General features: G+C 41.8%; 1 protein-coding gene across 4 annotated transcripts in view; it reads left to right on the forward strand.

The window, feature by feature from the left end:
* LOC117557606 (tensin-2-like) overlaps positions 1-19,964 on the forward strand; it is a 35,945-nt gene that overhangs the window by 11,189 nt on the left and 4,792 nt on the right. For 3 of the 4 annotated variants that reach the window (XM_034233505.1, XM_034233503.1, XM_034233504.1), the window contains exons 2-18: positions 1,901-2,006; positions 2,144-2,181; positions 13,200-13,232; positions 13,312-13,361; positions 13,482-13,665; positions 13,936-13,986; positions 14,119-14,241; positions 14,340-14,404; positions 15,391-15,474; positions 15,571-15,683; positions 15,831-15,891; positions 16,140-16,215; positions 16,664-16,793; positions 17,655-17,720; positions 17,812-17,928; positions 18,017-19,408; positions 19,753-19,903. In XM_034233505.1, the coding sequence (XP_034089396.1) occupies positions 1,901-2,006; positions 2,144-2,181; positions 13,200-13,232; positions 13,312-13,361; positions 13,482-13,665; positions 13,936-13,986; positions 14,119-14,241; positions 14,340-14,404; positions 15,391-15,474; positions 15,571-15,683; positions 15,831-15,891; positions 16,140-16,215; positions 16,664-16,793; positions 17,655-17,720; positions 17,812-17,928; positions 18,017-19,408; positions 19,753-19,903 (2,840 nt within the window). Of the gene's footprint in view, positions 1-1,900; positions 2,007-2,143; positions 2,182-4,776; positions 4,858-13,199; positions 13,233-13,311; positions 13,362-13,481; positions 13,666-13,935; positions 13,987-14,118; positions 14,242-14,339; positions 14,405-15,390; positions 15,475-15,570; positions 15,684-15,830; positions 15,892-16,139; positions 16,216-16,663; positions 16,794-17,654; positions 17,721-17,811; positions 17,929-18,016; positions 19,409-19,752; positions 19,904-19,964 lie in introns of those variants that run through there. The other variant, XM_034233506.1, reaches the window with a different exon arrangement.

The following is a 19,964-nucleotide window of genomic DNA, read 5'->3' on the forward strand; positions in this document are numbered from 1 at the left end:
TTACGAGAGGCAGAGCTCGTCCCTGCCTCACTCCTCATCGCTACCCGTAGTTGGAGCGGAGCTCGTCAAATTTGCTGATTTTGACTATAAAAAGCGATTGGAATCATACATAAATCACATTTACAACACAGATCAGTGGAGACATTTTATTATTATTTAGTTTTTCTTTAGTTAAAGAGATAAAGCCAGAAATCTAGGTGTAGTCATGGACTCTGACTTGAGTTTCAACAGTCACATTAAAACTGTTACTAAATCAGCCTACTATCACCTAAAGAATATATCTAGGATTAAAAGACTAATGTCACAGCAGGATTTGGAAAAACTTGTCCATGCTTTTATCTTCAGTAGACTCGACTACTGCAATGGTGTCTTCACAGGTCTCACTAAAAAATCTATTAGGAAGCTGCAGCTGATTCAGAACGCTGCTGCTCGATTCCTCACTAACACTAAGAAGGTGGATCACATCACTCCAGTTCTGAAGTCTTTACACTGGCTTCCTGTGTGTCAAAGAATATATTTCAAAATACTGCTGCTGGTTTATAAAGCACTGAATGGTTTAGGCCCAAAATACATTTCTGACCTCCTGCTAAATTATGAACCATCCAGATCTCTCAGGTCTTCAGGGACTGGTCAGCTTTCTGTCCCCAGAGTCAGAACTAAACATGGTAAAGCAGCGTTCAGTTATTATGCTCCAAATATCTGGAACAAACTCCCAGAAACCTGCAGGTCCGCTACAACTCTGACTACTTTTAAATCCAGGCTGAAGACTTTTCTTTTTGTCGCTGCTTTTAATTGAACTATTCATATCTTAGACTGCACTGTAACTTTTATCCATGTACTTTTTTTTTTTAATGTTTAATTGACTGCCATGTATTTTTTTCTTTTAATGTTTATTTTATTAGCTTTTCTTTTTAATGACTGATTTTAAATGCCATTTTCTTAATCTCTTTCATTTTTTGTAAAGCACTTTGAATTGCCTTGTGTTGAAAAGTGCTATATAAATAAACTTGCCTTGCCTTGCCTTGCCTTGCCTTGCCTTGCCTTTAGTTGTTTTTCCGTTACATTGGAGTATGACAGGTGAGGCTCTGCCTCCACTGCCTCCCCTGACTGCACGTCGCTGCTATATGGTGATACGTAAGCATTCACAATAACAATGCTAACATGCTAATGTTTACACAATGTTTATAAATGTTGTGTTCACGGTCTTAATCGTGAGTGTTACCATGCCAACATTTGCTAATTAGCATTAAATAAAAAATACTACACTAAGGATGGATTTAGTCATAAACAGAGGTTGGCTTTTTGACATTATGACTTGGACCTGATGTTTGCAAAACAGAAAAGGGGCTCACAAACATGTTTCAATCGATCCCATTTGCAACATGAATGTTTGTAGTTGACCAAATATCATGAAAAACAATGAACAATGAACATCATGTATAATATGTATTCAATTACATTTAGCTGACTTGTGACAATGCAGTACATTTAGTGAAGGCGGCAGCACAGCAAGCTGCTTCTTTTTCATTATCTCAGCTGCCCTGCAGTCTGAGACATAATGAGGACAAGTTAAAAGACGAGACAACAGGATGCCTTAAAACACAGCGTGGTATGACAGGAAGGAGTTTTCAGTAGAGAATGCTGAGTGTACGGCAGTGCTCCTGCATGGTGTGTCACTGAACCAGCAAATATCTGTCATGACAGCCGCCAGACAGGGGACAGCGACCATCCAATGTTCTGATAAAATGCTTTGAGACACATGTGAAAACTGCTACTTGAACATATCACCGCATTAAAAACGTTTCAGTTCTTTGAAATGATTAAGTGAATGCCGTTCTTGGAGTTGTATCATTTATTGTTTTAACCTCTTGACTAATTGTATTTGTTTGTGGTCCTGCAGCTCGCCAAAGCAGGGAGCCACGTCTTCACAGAGAAGAGCTTTAAGAGGAAACGGGTGTGTGATGTGTGCAAGCAAAACATCGACAAACCTGGGGCTTTCTGCAAGGGTGAGTGCATGTCTCACAGATCATACAGAGACACAAGTTTACCTTTACCTGACACAAGCTTAGCCTGACTGTCCTCTCTCTTTTTACCTTTAAACCCCCTTACAGAGTAAAATATGTCCTTTCCCTTTTTTGTGCAGATTGCAAGGTTGCAGTTCACAAGACATGTGAAGCCAAGGTAAGCCGTCTGTTTCCTCCCTTTACCTACCTCCTGTCTTGAGCAAATAGTGCTCCTGTGATAGAAGTTCAGATGGTAATACAGTTTGAGTCTTAAATGGAGTAAGTCATGTGCACTGACCTAGATGTCTGGTTAAAGAAGGCCACCCTCCATGACCTGCAACCAGCCAGGTTGTTATGAGTAATTCAGTCATGTGTTAACATGGCAACACAGGAGCTCCTGAGAGTCCTCGACCACCAGGAAAGTCTCAGTGACTGTGTAATGCAGCTTGATATGAGGAATTTCTGCATTTTACATAATAATCAAATTCCCATTAGTGTTAGTCTGTGAGAAGTCCCTTTAGGCCGATCAGAAGGGGGCAGTAGTAAGCTTTAAGCGTTCTCTGTTAGGGTCAGAGGAGGGGGAAGCACAAGAAGTAGCATAGCTCAGGGAGATGGCACCTTGCAGAGGAAACTGTGTGCTGTCTGTTTTACTGTAGAGGAGTTTCTGTGACCTTTTCCACTAAAATGAGATGTGAGAATGTGAAAATGATATTACTGTATCTGTTGTTCATCACATTGTGTGATCAATAATGTACACATTTGCTTATAGAATATATAGGAAAAGCACTTTGCTGCTACAATAAAGAATTCAGAACACGTTATTGGTAAATATGAGATGTGGTTTATGACTCAAAATAAAAGAGTTGTCACTTTTTGTGTGTGTCGTTAAAGGTGGGGTATGTAATTTTGGAGAAACCAGCTCGAGTGCGCTAGAATTTGAAAATACACAGCCGGAAAAAATCTGCCACTTCCTTACAGAGCCCCTCCAACACACACGAACGCGCACATGACCAATGAGGGCACGAGATAAATGTGTGCACAGATGGAAGACTGACAGGCAGGTAGGCCATCCAGTTATTTTAGCCGGGCCGGCTAAAATGATTGGTCGTGCTTTTTACAGTAATACGGCTTCCACTTTTTGTCAAAGCACTTAAGATATTTATTGCTATCAAAAAGTGTATCTCGACCTGGATTCTCAAACTTACCTACCCCACCTTTAAACAATGGCACAAGGAAACATTCCTCATAGAGCAGGTGGGTACAACATTTTCCCCAAAGACAGCGACTTTAATAGTTAATGTTTGAGTAATCTTTGTTGCTTTTGAGAGAAATACTTCATCAAAAGATGAATTTTATGCAAGAGAGAAGTTCTCTCTTGCAGATCTTCTGTGACTGAGCTCACAGCAGCTCAGTGTCACACACCACTGAGTAGACTCACGACCTTGCTGTAACATTGCTGTTTTGCCTTACTGTCCAACAGCAAAAACACACAGAAAAAAAACCCAGCCCAAAGCACATTGCCTTTAATTCTCAGATCTTCAGGTCAGCTCAAGGCCTGCAGGATTTATAACAGGGGGGGAAAGTCCTCCTTCTCCACACACACTCTGTCTACAACTGGACTCTACCAGCTGTTGTATTAAAAGAGGATTATTATTTTGGTCTTACTCGTCTCCCTGGTCACTACGGCAATAGCCAAAAACAACTCTTGGTGGCTGCAAGAGAGGCAGGCGCCGTGGACGAGAGTGGTCATCGTCACACGGGATGATGATCAATCTGAGGCTTCGAGGTTAAATATAGAAAATAACAAGAGTGCCGTAGATGCCTGCCCCAGTGAGTGATCATGCAGGGGAGAGAGGGGGGGTGACGCAAATAAGTGAAAGGCAGCTGGGGAGGCATACTGTGTGTGTGTGTGTGTGTGTGTGTGTGTGTGTGTGTGTGTGTGTGTGTGTGTGTGTGTGTGTGTGTGTGTGTGTGTGTGTGTGTGGTCCCATTTGAGGGTATTCATAAATAAAGGGAAACATTAGGTCAAGGCTGCAAATTGCTGTCTGCTTCATGTCACGCAATGCCTTCACTGTATGCTCCTACGTGCTGCTCATATGTCAACATATTCTATTTATACTTCCTTCATCTCTTGCTTCTGTCTGCCATCATCTTCTTTTTTTTACCTTCATTCTTTGTTACTTTTATGATGTTTTATAGTCACACTTCTCCCGCCTTCTCTGTACCATTTTTTGCAGTTTTAAATGCTTTCATCTGTCTGTTATGCCAACCAAGTACCATCTCCATAACAGTCACTACTATTTCTTCTTTTTTTGCATCCTTTAGCCAGCGCATGCAACTCTGCCTCTTTGTCCTGCTGCCACTTGTCATCTCTCTCTCAGCCTCAGGCCACTGGAGAGGTCACTGGACAGCAGCCCTCTGCAGGGCAGCACAGTGTCTGCATGTGGTGTGTGTGTGTGTGTGTGTGTGTGTGTGTGTGTGTGTGTGTGTGTGTGTGTGTGTGTGTGTGTGTGTGTGTGTGTGTGTGTGTGTGTGTGTGTGTGTGTGTGTGTGTGTGTGTGTGTGTGTGTGTGTGCGCGCAAGGGGAAAGCACTTGCGCAGTTGACGTGCTTCCCGACCTCTGTGCGTATGACACAAGCAGAGAGAGAGGGAAAGGCTATGTTGTATATGCTGCTGGCACAGAGGAAGTGTGTGTTATCGTGAGAGAGGGAGGGAGGGAGGGAGGCAAAGGGAGTTGGTGAGAGAAGAGTGAGCAGAGAGCTTGTATGAGAGGGAGAGAGGGAGGTGGTGTATCCCACTCTACAGACAGGACTGCTCAGAGGCAGAGGGAGAGACTGAAGCTGCTTGTTGAGAGGTAAAAACATGCTCTGTGTCTGATTTGAGTTTTGTTTATTCATATATATGTATTCAGCACGTCAGCCAATACTTTCATGTACTTTGTGTGTTTTTTCTTTGCTACTGAGTTGCAGTCTAACATCCTTTAAGCCCCTTTACAGAGTTTGCTCTGATAATGCGGCATGTGAGTGTGCATATTATTTCATTAAAGCTGTAGCCGGAGAGCTCTCGCTTTGCCCAGAAAGAGGATTTCATTTACTGTGATTAAGGCAAGTGCAGAAGATGAAGCAGAGACTCCTGCTGTGACCTACTAAAAAATACACAGATTTTAATTTGTAATGCTAGTGACTGAATATTTACTTTTTAATGAGATAGTTCAGTTTATGTGCAGGTTAGTTAAATACGGAAACTGTACCTAAAGCCTTTTGATATAGGCCTGTAGACGTAACATTTTGGAAAACTGCTGAAGCTGAAGCAAACTGATGTGTGTCTGCTTCTGTGTGCAGTTGCAAGTGCCTGGATACCAGCAGGCATCTATCTGTATGAAGAACTTGTTCTTACTTTTAACTGTATTAACACTAAACTATCTTCTCTGTGTAACGTGTATACTGTAAGAATGCCATTTCGCTATCTACAGTATCTATCCACTTCAACACTGTCTCTGGGTAGTTAATTGTGTACGGACAATCCTCTATGACCAAAGGGCACCTAACAGGGACAAATGTTTGTATCCCAGACACAGTCAGCTGTCCTAACATCATCTGATGTGATGGATCCTAATGTTGCTTAGTGAAATACAGACGGCTGCCGTGTCTGCTCACACACACCAGCTGTTCTGCTAATGTGTCATGCTGATTTATAAATTGATATAGCAATTTTGCTGCTTTATGGAATATATGCTTGTGTAATCTGCAAGCTGAAACAGATCCTGAAAAATCTCTTATAGGGATTTCTTGATACTTATCGGACATCATTTATGTTAATAATGAAATATCTGCAGTATGCTTATACCGTTGATCGGTCTAGCGCTTGATGTTGGGAATTTCTCTGGCTTCTCGTCTATGAGGTATCTTGAGCAGCATGGAACAAATGTCTTCTGTTCGGTTCTTCTCTCACCACGGGAGACCGGGGGGACATGCAGTCCTGCAGTAGCTCCACGTGTCGTGGCACATCAACAGGGAGTTAGAAACAGCTTTAAGTCGATAGAGATGGAGAACTCAGTAGGATGGTGGTTGAAGTGGATAGAAAATCCCACCAGGTGGTCACAGCATCTGTGTAACTTCATTAAGCTGGTCACATCGTGTTCGCTTTATAATCTTCACCCGCATGGTGCACTGTGGACAAATGTTTATCGTGGCTGATTTAATTTGGCTGCATCACTCTTCTTATCAATAATTAGGGAAACACACACACACACACTCACACGGATGCAAGCTCAATGTTTACATTTACTCATTGCTTCTCATTTCCTGAGAGGTTAAGCAAAGAGATACATACACAGCAAGCCTTGTTAATTATTTCAGGAACGATACAGCTCCTATGCCTCTATTTTTGACGTGTTTTAAAAACAATACAGTTTGATTGAGCATAATTCATAATGCATCTCTTTTTAAAGTTATGTGTCAAATGTCAGTATAAAAGTACAGCTATAGTTTCTTGGCAGGTAAAAAAATGCTAAATTACAACTAACAATATACAAATATACACATGTTTGAGATGTGTCTTAAAAGTAAACAATACAGTTTATAGGGTGCTTTACTGGATGAAGACAGTATACTTTAATAAAAGTGTGTTATTCTTCAATTATTGCAAAGTGGGACGATTTTGTAAAGATCCATTGGCAGATTTCTTCAAAATGTCACTGCTGCTGCTGCGCCTGCAAGTGAATGTGTGAGATCACTGATGGCGAAATAGACAAAATGAGCCTTCAAGTGTTCTGAGCGACGTATAGTCTAAAATAAGTAGCTCTATCAAAATAGCTCAGTGAAATCTCTCTGCTGTGTGTCAGTGTTCAGCTGTTGACATCTCTCTTCCCATCCAGCACTCACTCTTGATTTCTGTTTGTCTCTCCTCCTCTTTCATCCTTCCTCTCTTCCCGATGTCTTGTCCTCACTCTCATATCTCTATCCACATCTCCACTCCCTGGCCCATTTCTGCTTTGAACCCTCAATCTGGCTTCTTCATGTTTCCCTCATCTATTCTTTATGACATAGTGACCTGCCCTGGGTATGCGTGATGCTCATCGAGGTGTCATCTGATGTTGTTTATTCAGGAGGAGCACATACTTGTATCTCACGGCAGGGATGATTGTGGTCATCCTGTCCTCGGGCACTGGAAGATGAGAGAGGACAGTGTGGGTTAGCAGGAGAGGGGTTAACCAGAGGGGAGTGACAGAATGCAGCAATGAGAGATCAAAGAGAGAAAACTGAAGAAAGGCAGAGCGATAATGAGAGAAAAAGGAGAGGGGATGCCATACTTTCATGTGAAGCCTCCTAAATCACAGCCACTCCTAAATGTGTCCTCTGGTACCCTGGGTGAAACAGTAAGAGTCAGTGGGAAAAAAACTAAAAGCCTCACTTTTATTTAGCTTGGCCTTCACTGTCTTTTTGTGAGACTATGGAGCTTGGAATAAGCCATGGGTATTTTTTCTTTTCCACTTTCAAACGGGAAGTCTTACTCACTTCTCCCTCTCCTGAGTGTGTGTCAGCTCTGAGTCGACTGTCAGAGTGAAACTTGCTCCTCCTGGACGACATACCAACACCCCCGTCTCAAACACTCACATTTATCTCCCGCTTCCCCGTAAACTGACTCAGCTGCTTCGACAGATTTGTTGGATTTCCTCTCCATGGAACAGGAGTGGGGATTCAAGATGGAGCAGTGACAACTTTTAAAGAAGTCACTCTGTTCTGAAGCAGCCAGGAAACTTCTCACCATGACCCACTGTTACATTCTTAAGATTAAAGCTGTTCAGTCAAGCAATCTAAATTGTAGTTGATTAAATAAAGGTTGTAAATCCATGTAATGAAAAACATTCCAAAGCCTGAGATAATGCCCTAACAATAGTTAGACGTTTGTGGAAATGCACGTGTTTGCTTTTGTTCCCGGAGTTGGTTGAGGGAATCGATAACACTCTCATCTCTCTCGGTTCAATATGAAGCTTGAGCTGGTTAGTAGTTAGCTTAGCTTAGCCTAACAGGAGTACTGGAAAAGGGCAAAACTACTTGCCTGGCTCTGACCAAATGTATCTATCAGAATCTCTAAAAGCTAAAATGTTTAACAAATGACTTTAGAGGTGCTTTACTTTAACTCCTGTGTCTAAAATGTATAAAACATACATGGAGTGTATTAGAATCGACTTATAGCACTTTATAATTATGGTTAAAGAGATTCAAATATTATCTGTATATACCTCTAAAAAATGCTAAGCTACGACTGTGGCTGCCAGCAGTGGCTTTATATCCATCCCACCTCTGGCAGGTTTGTTATTTTTTCTTAAACACAAAAATAAAATGTTTTACTTGATGAACAAGGCAATCTGAAACTACTAAACAGTCAGTGAGGGAGTCTCTGAGGACGGGATGGATTGCTGTCATTGGCACCTCAGTAAATGCTGCTGATGAGCAGGACAAACTGAACCAGATGGCTTTGCTCACAGTGGCTCCAGCGTACAGTCCACATGCATTAATGAAGACCTTGAGGCTGGCAGAGCCACCGCAGACACATGTAAACACTGTATGTGTATGTGTATGTGTGTGTGTGTGTGTGTGTGTGTGTGTGTGTGTGTGTGTGTGTGTGTGTGTGTGTGTTTATCTGTGCATGTGTGAACCTAGGTCAATCTCCACTGACATCCTGTTGCAAATTGCTTCCTGTTGACTCCGGTGTCTTCCTCCTCTGTCTTTATGCTGAATGTCAGTTCATTCCTCGTCTTTTTCTGTGTGCATGTTTGTATGTGTGTGTCAGGGTTTCCGTTAGCCGGTAATTACCGGTTTTTAGCTGGTACAATTTAATAAAAACCGGTAAATTCAAAACCTGCCGGTCAAAATGTCCGATGCTCCGATCGATCGGCCGTCGATCATTATCGTCCGATATTCACTCTTAATAGTTTGATCTGTGCTCTCTATAAAGGCCGATCAGGAGAGCTGGATCTGATCGATATGGACATAAACGCGAGTGAAGTGTAACCGGACGGAAGAGAGAGATCAGATCAGCTGCTCCATAATCACCTGAAGCTCCGCCCACTGTTTAGTGAGCTGCATGAGAAACTGACGGGCTGTCAGGAGAGAGGAAAAGAGAGGATCCGTTTCTCCCGTGTTATTATTCAAAGTTAATTTACATTTTTGAATAATGTACTTCATCTACTACAAGTAGTTTATTTGAATGTAATAATTATGGTGTTTGTTGTTTGCGGAATCATTTATTGAAAAATTAATCTGAATTTTTCCGATCTGTTACGATTATAAACTGAAGCAATATAAAAACGATCCCCATTAACTGAGTTTTAAACATCAGCATATCCGGTCCTAATCCGTAATTACCTGCTAACGGAAACTCTGCTACACAATTCTTATTATTATTATTGAAACATGAACGGTAAGTTTCAAATTTGTCCGGTAAAATTAATTCTGTCCGGACATTTGACCGGCGAGAAAAAATCCTAGCGGAAACCCTGGTGTGTGTGTGTGTGTATGTGTATTTACACATGGGCACATTGTGTCTGTCTCCTTCTGTTCCTTCCAGCAGCCAGCCACTTTATTCACTTAACTACCATTATTAAGCCTATTAAGAGAAGAGTTCTCCCCTATGGCTGAATCTCCGTGTTCTTTAATTTCCTACTGTAGGTTTTATAACGTGTTTGTGAACTGTCGCTGTGCATTACTGGAACGTACAGATTATTATTATGCTGTGGTGGATTGTGAAAATAACTGATCAACTATAAAAACTCATTGATTTAAACAAATATGAATTAAATACATCGTCTGTCAGTGTGAAAGAGATCTGCATAAAGATATTCACTTACTGGCATCATCTTGTCAGTTCAGCAGTCGCACATTTTGTTGAATGTTCCCTACCACACTGTAACCAATTACAGCATGCCCTTTTCCCCTTCACTCCTCATTTTACTCATTCCTCTCTGGATCACATGTCTGTTTATGTTTCCCTCTTCCCCATCACGCTCTCCTAATCTCTCTGTCAGTATTTCTCTGTGCCCCCTCTGTAATGTTGTTTGCCATCTCCTGTCTGTGTGAGTGCCATTAAGTAAGAAAGCTGTTATTTGGGTTTATGTCATGTCATTGAAAACCCATCTTCTATGTAATGTTCCAAGGTGCCATTGTTCCCATCTTGGAAATATAGAACATTACAATAAATTGAAATGAACTAAAGATACATGATTAGTTGTATTACTCTAGAGAATGCAGCACATTAGTTGTTCTACAATATTTAGGATATTAGCAGCAAATCAAATGGATTTCCAGTGTTAAAGTTGAACTTTCAATACAGACATTAGTCTCTGACTTTATTTAGGATGTTAGGGAAAAATACCCAGACATTGTGATCTTTAAATCTAGTCACAATAAAATGTCCTCAATATATTTGATAGGAAAACATTTTTCACACTACATACGAAGGCATATCTTTGACATTTAACTTGGTACTTGTGAATACATATATACCAAGTACTTGAATGTGCTCTTTTCTGAGATACAGCCATTTTCTCATTTCATGGTTCGCTCTGTTTCTATTATGTGTCATGTTTGTGTTGCCGACACTATATGACTACAAGACATGCAGATATTCTGATCTATTGTAAAAAGACAAAAACAAATTAACCTTATCTCTCAGGAACTGAAATCTAATTTCCCTTTCAATAAAATGTATCTGGAGCTCAGTTGACAATCAGTGATCATTAGGTGCCTTTATTTTTGTCAAAGTGAGAGCAGGAAGGGTTTACAGAAAAGTCTGTAAACCAACATCTACCTGGAAGTTACAACATTGATCTAAAAGAAACGTACATTTAAAATGTAGTATTGAAATATAATCCAGTATTGATCCTTCCTTAACTGTACTGCCTACAAATATTGAGAGTATATTTGTAGGCAGTATATATATATATATATATACTGTTGTTTTCCAGAGTTGTAGATCATTATGATTGCAGGCATTTGACTTTGCAACCTGTTGCCCGACATCTGTCATCACTGGCCACAGAGGGGCGGCTCAGCTGTCAATCAATCTCATGGAGCAGTTCAGAGGTCAAAAGTTGACAGGGTGTCACCTCTTAAGGCCCTGTCACACTGTCCCGAAATTGACACCCGATGGACACACGATAAAGGAAATGTTCAAATTCGGCTGTGATCGTAGCAACATCGGGCCATTCGTAAGGGCATCTTAAGCCATCGTATGACCGCCGGTGGAGTTTCTCAGGCTCCGGCAGCAACTTCGTGAGCGGCAACTTCGTAAGGCACTCGTGAGGGCATCTTGTCAAATCGTGTCATCTTCGTGTTATCATCGGTGCATTCACCCTCACTCTGATCGGGGCGAATGCCCGAGGGCACCGATGATAACAAGATGCCCTCACGATGGCCTTACGAAGGGCACAATTGACACACGAATTCAACACGAAAATGAACCTTCGCAAGGTCCTTCTGCAAGTTTTTGGCATGCCAAAGATTTTGCCACCGCTCACGAAGTTGCTGCCGGAGCCTGAGAAACTCCACCGGCGGTCATACGATGGCTTAAGATGCCCTCACGAATGGCCCGATGTTGCGACGATCACAGACGAATTTGAACATTTCCTTTATCGTGTGTCCATCGGGTTGTTTTATTGCACAACAAAATCATGTAAATATATTATGTAAATAACCCAATTTGTGTTCTGTGAAACTAAAAAGGATATAATATATTATTTTGAAGGACAGTCGACAGGAAGTTGTTGTTGTTATGGAAACAACATTACGGAGAAAACGTAATATTTTCTATAACGACGGATAAAGTAAAGAACAAAGTCTGAAGATATCAGTACAGTATTATAGTACTGTAACATAATTGTTTTTGGTACTTTCATTGCAGTTGTATGTCTTAAATGTAATGTAAATGTTGCCTTCATGTGTGGTTCGGGGCCATCTTCGTGCGAAATTCACAATTCCATATTCGTGTGTCCATCGGGTGTCAATTTCGGGACAGTGTGACAGGGGCTTTACGGTGTACATTCAGAGCCTGTAGTTGTGTGGAACGTTTGTTCCGCCTCTCGGCTCATTTAGTTAATTTCCGTATGTTCCATTCATTGTTGTTTTTAATCATTTGATGTGATTGCATGGTAAATTACTTTATCAAATGAGTCGGAAAAGTAGCACATGCACTGACACACCAGTTTCTACTAGCATGTTACTTCAGGGTCAACTGCTGTCCTCATGATAAACAATCCTGAAGAAGTGGCTGTAGCCTTTTGAAATGACCTCAGCTCCCTCCTCTTCCTCTTTCTCTCTGTGTATATGCGTGTTTGTGGTTTTGGCAAATTAACTGTTGGCTCACCAGCGGACTACAAGGACTGCACGCCACATGTAAATCTTAATCCCTCTCACTCCATTCCTTCTTTACGATGCAAAAGAACACAAAATCATTCTCAATAATTTGTATTATATTCAGCACAATAAACATAGTCAGTTTGCACATGACTTATACAAATATACAATATCCTTAAGTTCTTTACATTTCTGCTGGCGCTTGTTTTGACTTTATAAGTGTGTGTGTGTGTGTGTGTGTGTGTGTGTGTGTGTGTGTGTGTGGTGTCTAGCATTACTATACTTGTGGGGACCTAAATCTGTTTACATAGTCACGTGTGGGGACTGGCTTCCCTTATGGGGACAAATTGGAGGTCCCCATGAGGGGAATCATTAATTTTAGGGTGAAGACTTGGTTAGGTTTAGGATTAGGGTTAGGGTTAGGGTTAGGCATGTGTTGGTTATGGTTAAGGTTAGGATAAGTCTCCAGGAAATGCATGTAAGTCAATGTAATGTCCCCTGAAGTACATGGTATGTGTGTGTGTGTGTTTGTGTGTGTGTGTGGGTCTGACATCATGCGTCACTAACCCATCATGTGGAACAGCAGGATCTGTGCTGACAGCCACTTCTTCAAACGAGCTGCAGCAGATGACAGAAGGAAAGTGAGAATGAATCTTACCATCCTCCTCTGTCAGCTCTTCCTCCTCCTCCCTCCACCCTTCCATCCCTTCATCAGCGCTGCTGTACCAAGAGCGTTAAACCAAACACATGACTTGGCATGTGCTGGTTCATTCCCAGTGTGTGCGTGTGTGTCACATGTGGTTCTGCTGCAAAAACTAACCTTGTGTTCATTTCCTTTCAGGTGACTCCCACCTGCATCTCAACACCAGACTTGGTAAGCGTTTACATGTACGTTTATATGATGTCATCACCCAATGAACGGCAGTAGAGTTACTCTTTTCTTGTTTTTACAGTACGGCTCCACTAAATCTACATCACTAAAGAAGAGAGGCTCACTACCGAGGTACAGAATAGCCTGAGTCACACATGAAAATAGATACACAGAAATAAAATGCTCATGAAATAAGACCGCTCTCATGGCTGTATTTTCTGCACTAAAACAATAAACTCTCACAATTTCCAGGAGTAAGAGTTTGGAACAAGTGATGGAGCATGTGATGGAGCGCCACTATGACTTTGACCTCACATACATCACGGAGAGGATCATCTCTGTCTTCTTCCTGCCGGAGCTGGAGGAGCAGCGGTACCGCAGAAACCTACAGGAAGTGGCCTCCATGCTGAAATCCAAGCACCAAGACAAGTTCTTGGTTAGTCATAACACTGCACACATGAGGAATAAAAACTTCACATCATTGTAAAGGAAAACATAATTATCTCTGAGGCTGTTAATTAGGTTGTATTCAAATAAATGAAACACGTTTAATTTTGCATTGTTGTGTCACTTTCCAGGACGGTTATTTTGGGTCTGACAGGGTGGTATAATCACCACCCTTCCTTTCTTCAAATGTATTATTTTTTTTATTTTCTTTTGATATGTAAAAATAGATTTCTGATATATTTTTATGTGCCTTTTCCAGCTACTGAATTTATCAGAGAAGAGACATGACATCACCAGACTTAACCCAAAGGTAAAAGTATTTACACCTGAAAAGTTGACGGATCACCATCGTAATATCGTTGTATTTTTTGAGTCAATGGACAGGGTCTGACTCTTTTGAACCAAACATAATTAAAAACATCTTTCCTCCTTTGCGCTTCAGGTGCAGGACTACGGCTGGCCTGATGTTCATGCCCCACCCCTGGACAGGATTTGTGCTGTTTGTAAAGCCATGGAGACCTGGCTGACCTCTGACCCCAACAACGTGGTGGTCCTCCACTGCAAGGTCAGCACCACCTGAATCCACATCTGCTCGCTTAGCTGTGAAAATGTAAAACTGTGACGAAAGATATTTCATCGTCACTTTGATCTGTGTTCTGACAGGGAAACAAAGGGAAGACTGGGGTCATCGTGGCAGCCTACATGCACTACAGCAAGATATCAGCGGGGTAAGCTGCATCATTATACATCTAACAAGGCACTTGTTATACCAGCTTGTGTACAATTTAATTATATGCTTTTAATTTACACCTGCCATTAAACAATCAAGGAAAAATGTGATACCTGCCTCTAAAATTGCCAACATACCTTACCTTATTAATATATCTTGTGCTGTGATCAAGTCAAACATACAACTACATGTCTTTATTCATAGTTACATTTTGTTGTCATCGAGGCCAACACTCTTTTGATCATCTACAATACAATACAATACAGCTTTATTTATAAAGCACTTTAAACCTCCAGACCAAAGTGCTGTACAGGCAAATAGATAAAACAAAGCATACAAATAAGTAACACAGCTCAGCTCACACACCATAAAACAAGTACAAGTAAAACAAAAAACAATTTAAAAGCAAAAAAGCAACACTCTGAAAGATGTTGAAACGCCTAATGTTAAAACGCTAAGGAGAAGAGGTGGGTTTTAAGAAGCGATTTAAAAGCAGGCAGTGTGGAGGCCTGTCTGATCTCCAGGGGCAGAGCGTTCCACAGTTTGGGAGCCGCTACAGAGAAGCAACGGTCCCCTCTGAGCTTTGACCTGGTTTTACTACAGTCATAGTTTAGTTAATTTAATCACTGCAGGGAAGCAACTCATTATTTGTGATAGTCTGTGTAATGTCTGGAGCCTAAATCGACATACTTAAATAGCTAGTTTTGTCCAAAAAACAGTCCAAAACTGTAAACAATTACTTATTATTAACAATAGATTTTTGTATTGATCAATTGCTTCATCATTTTAGCTGAGATATATCTCCTTTGTATTTTCACATCTTAATTGTTGTTGGCAAGATCTGATCTGAAGAAAAATAAATGTCCAGGACTATTTTGAATAGATTAAATTGATTGCAAAATGACCAACATCAGCCTAGATTGACTCTAATCTTCACCTCACTACAACTATAATCTGTACTAAAGTATTAATATCCCTCCACAGAGCGGATCAGGCTCTCACCACTCTAGCAATGAGGAAGTTTTGTGAGGACAAAGTCTCCTCTTCCCTCCAGCCCTCTCAGAACAGGTGAGACATTTCTTAGTGTTTCCTCCTCTGCCACATATAACTTGGTGCAGCTGTCATTTGCCTCAGTGACTGCATTTCCTCACCTCTCTCCTTCAGGTACATCTTCTACTTCGGCGGTTTGCTGTCAGGTACCATCAAAATGAACAGCAGTCCTCTGTTCCTCCAACAGATCCTCATTCCATCACTACCAAACTTTCAGACGGGAGGAGGTCAGTTTTATAGAAACTGATGTTGTATTAATTCATAGCTTTGAAAAGTCAACAGAAAGTGTTTTACATTGTTCGAGCGAAACACATATGAAACGTTTTTTTGCAAACTTAACAGTTTTTCTCCTCATCTTCTTTCTGTATCTGCAGGTTTCTATCCATTCCTGAAAATCTACCAATCTCTACAGCTCGTCTACACTTCAGGCGTCTAGTAAGTACATGTCCACTTTGTTTTCAGCTCACCTCCCCTGAGGCAGTCTTTTCCTTCTGCTGTCTAACTGACACATGTTGTCTATACAGGCGGCTGTCTGTGTTTAGGTGTAGGCTGCTCTGTGCTTACGTTGAGGTTAATGTGTTTACCACTGTTTAACCCAGCAGACACATGTTTTGACTGGTTAAACGTGTGTTTTGAGCTGCTGTGGCCGTTGTTTTACTCTGTGTATGTGTGTGTGTATTAAGTGATCCCCAGAGCTCCAGGGCAAGGAAGCTGTGTGTGACTATGGAGCCAGCACTTTTATTAAAGGGGGATATTATGGTGAGAATGAGACTTTCATTTGAATCCTACCAACACATTGGACTTCACTTCAATCCTTCAATTGTTTATACAAAAAAGAAACTAAATCTTTCCTGACTGTGATGTAACTTTTCCTTTCAAAAGTTCCTGATTAGATTCCCAATAGATCCTCTAAAGACCATAAAAATGCATGCTCAATTGTTTTCTTAAGTTGTCGTGCATGTCTTTGCGAGGGTAAAAACCTTCAGAGCCCTTAGCACTCTAGGGAGACATCTAAGCACTTTATTTGTCTCGGACGGTAATCAATTTACACGGCAGCAACACGCACCAAAGACATATGATCCGACTTAAAAGAACACTTTCATGAAGCAAATACAAAATGTATTTATTGATTGTATCTACATACATCCGAGTCCATGTAAAATAGCCTATGTTTGAGAATCGGTGTCTTACCTCCATCTTTCTGCAGGTGAAGTGCTACCACAGGCGGAGTCGAGCAGCAGAGAGGGAGGTGGTGTTCAGGGTCCAGTTCCACACCTGCACTGTCCACGGAGCCCAGCTGTGGTTTGGCAAGACTGAACTGGACCTGGCCTGCATAGGTAAAAAAGCATATTTTGTTTTACAGTCAAAACGCTAAAGTCTTCCACTGTTTTCCTTTAAAATGTTCCTTTTGTGTCCCGTAAAAGTACCAGTGAGAGGGTCTGCTCTTATTATGCTCCTAACTGTGGAACTCACTACCTCGCTCAGTATTTCTTACAGGATATTTAAGATTTATGCTTTAATCTGACTTGTAAAATGTTGTAATAATACAGCCTTCGTTTTAAAGCAATTATGTTTATTTGTTTTTTATTTATCCTTGGCGTTTTCATTTAAATGAAGCAATTTCTGCTGCGTGTTTCTATGAAATCGCCTTGTATTAAAATGTGCTTACTAAATAAACGTACGTGCCTTGAGAAGTGTTTAGACTACTGCTTTACTAAAATGGACACATCAGTATATATTGAATATATATTCAATAGATTGCAAAAATAGTGCTGATCAAATGGAAAACTCATGTATATTTCTATTGCTTCCTTGAAATGGTTCACACAGCTGTATAATTCAAGAGCCACTTATTATAGAGCCGCAGTCCATTGTGGGGATGTGTGTATTCTGAGACAAATATCAAATGACAGTGTCAGTTGAGATGAAGGGGAAATGCTTGTACATGGTAAGCAGCAGTCTCATGGCAGTTGCCCTTAGTGCTACATGCTGACGTATGCATGCAATGTACAGATAACATTACACTCATGCATGAAGCTAAAAAGAAACTCTTTGAATGTCTCTGTTTCCATTATGATGAGTGAAAGCAAGTCTCTTTATTTATTACCTTTGGTGTTTCCACTTCACAGAATGCACTTTCTTGTTTTTATCAGCATCTGGATATTTTAGACATTGCCTTTATGTTCTTATTTCTGTAGATGACAGGTTCTCTCCAGATGCTACAGTTGAGTTTATCTTCTCCAACGGGCCTGAAAAAATGAAAGGTAATTATTTTCAACTGTCTGTGTGTCCCTGCCACTGTTTCTATTTTTGTATATTATCATAAACTTTGTATCAAAATGTCCGGTTTCCAAGGTCGAGAATACAGCAAGAATGACGCCTCCATCAAAGTGGACATCAACACGTCGGACCCTGTGGTGAGATGGGATTCTTATGAGAACTTCAACCTGCACCACCAAGACAGCATTGAAAGTAAAAAACATGCGCACACACAAGTTTAAGTGTATCCACGATTCCACGTTACAAGAATAACACATTAATCTCTTCTTGTATTTTACAGATATTCCTCATACGAGGGGTCCTCTGGACGGCAGTCTGTATGCCCAGGTGAGGAAACGTCGTGGGCCGGGCTTGACGGCCTCAACAGCTTCACCCAACGGATGCCTCACCAGCAGCCCAACAGTTAAGCCTCCAACTCCCAGCCACACCCAGCCTCTCACCTACACCTCTGACTCCAGCCGCTCGTCAGTTCCCTCTGATCACCTGGAAGACGCATCTCCACCCATAATCCGCTCATCAAGAGAAAACCCTGACTGTCCCTTGAGGAGAGGAGACGGGGTCGATGGCACAAAAGAGAAAAGAAAAGGGAAAGAGAAGGATAGAGAGACTGCGATTTTAGATGATGGAGACCCATCAAATCTTGGAGGTTTGAGGCGAGAGATCTCGAGTTGTGGACGTTCGACTACAAAGTGTGGCGATGGCAGATGGGAGAGGGAACGGGAACCATGCCATTCTGAAGGTCATTGTCACGGCCATTGCAACAGCGTTAAAAAGAACCCGAAAAGCCAAACTCTGCCGGCCTTACCAACCAAATCTGTGTCCCCACCTCCTCATTCAACTCATATGGAACTCTGCCATCGACATAGTGGGCATCCTTTACCAGAGTTACCATGGGAACGTCCAACCCCAGCCCCTCCCCTGCCCTGTCTGCACAGGCCTTGCTACCCTTATACGAGCCCTGAACACACCCACCCACACAGCCACACCCTCCCAGCCTTAAACAGACTTTGCACTGGGGAGGAGTGTCACCTGCTCCATTATTCCGGCCACAACCCCTCCTCTCATCACTCCCATCCATCACTTCCCTCCAGCCCTTACAGGGAAATGTTCTTTGGCTCTCCAACGTCGTCCTCTGGCTGCGCTTGTCGGGACTGCTCCAACAGACGAGAGCACCAATCAGTTAGAGCGTTCCACCCTTTGCACCCCGACCAATCAGAAAATCCACACTGGTCCCAAGGAGTACAACGAACAAGGGAGGCGCCTCCGCTATGGGAAAGTGAAAATCCATGGGAGGTGGCGAGAGAGGCAGAGTTCTGGCAGTGCAAACCAGCCATGCCCGCATTTCGCGTCTGCCACTCCACCTTGGATCAGAATCCAAACCCGGATCATAGATATGTCATTGGACCTCATCAAGGCTACCCCAGCCCCCAGTCTCTGATGGATGTGCGGGATGGAGCCAGCAGTGGGTATCACACTCCTCCACAGCCCCGCCACTCCTGTCCATGCTCTCCTTATCAGTCGTCTCCAGCCGAGAGCCATGAGAGCCGGGGTTACGTCTCAGGGTATCACTCTGGATCAGCGTCACCTCTGCCTACCAGTAGCCCCTCTCCTGGGAGGGGCAGGCTGCCCGAGACCCCCTCTAGAGACCAGCAGCACGCTGAGCAACCCAAAGGTGACTTGATAGGGGTAACGGGTTAAAAAATAAAAATAATGGGTATGAGCTCAACAAAAATTATATATTTAGCTTAAAACAGGTAAAAAAAGAGCACTTTAAAGTGAGTGACTATATAGCAGCCTGTGTGTTTGATTATTCATGTTGCAGGATTTATATTAAAGGGTCAATTCTGGTACTGAGTTTGCGGGTGCTTGTGGGTGCTGGTTTGCAAATAAGACCCAATCAGGACTCTGGGTTGATATATACAATGGGGATTTTTACTTTAAATGTTTAAAATATTATTTATTTTTGTATTTCTTGTTATACCATCATCTGATCTTTTTGTATCTTACTTCTTGAAGTGGAACAGGCAAAGGCTAACGTGGAAGATGAAATATCCCAGGGTTCAGAGGGTAAATCAGACTCTAATGGACAATCGAGCACTCCTGGACTGGACTCTGATAATGACTACACAATCATTGGTAGCAGCAGCCCCACACACACAGAGGACAGGTGGGAGAAACTTTTCTTTTGAAAATAAAATGACATTAATCCTGATTTCTAGATAATTAAC

The sequence above is a fragment of the Gymnodraco acuticeps genome, unplaced genomic scaffold (genome assembly GCF_902827175.1).
Source record: "Gymnodraco acuticeps unplaced genomic scaffold, fGymAcu1.1, whole genome shotgun sequence".
NCBI classification, from domain to species: domain Eukaryota; kingdom Metazoa; phylum Chordata; class Actinopteri; order Perciformes; family Bathydraconidae; genus Gymnodraco; species Gymnodraco acuticeps.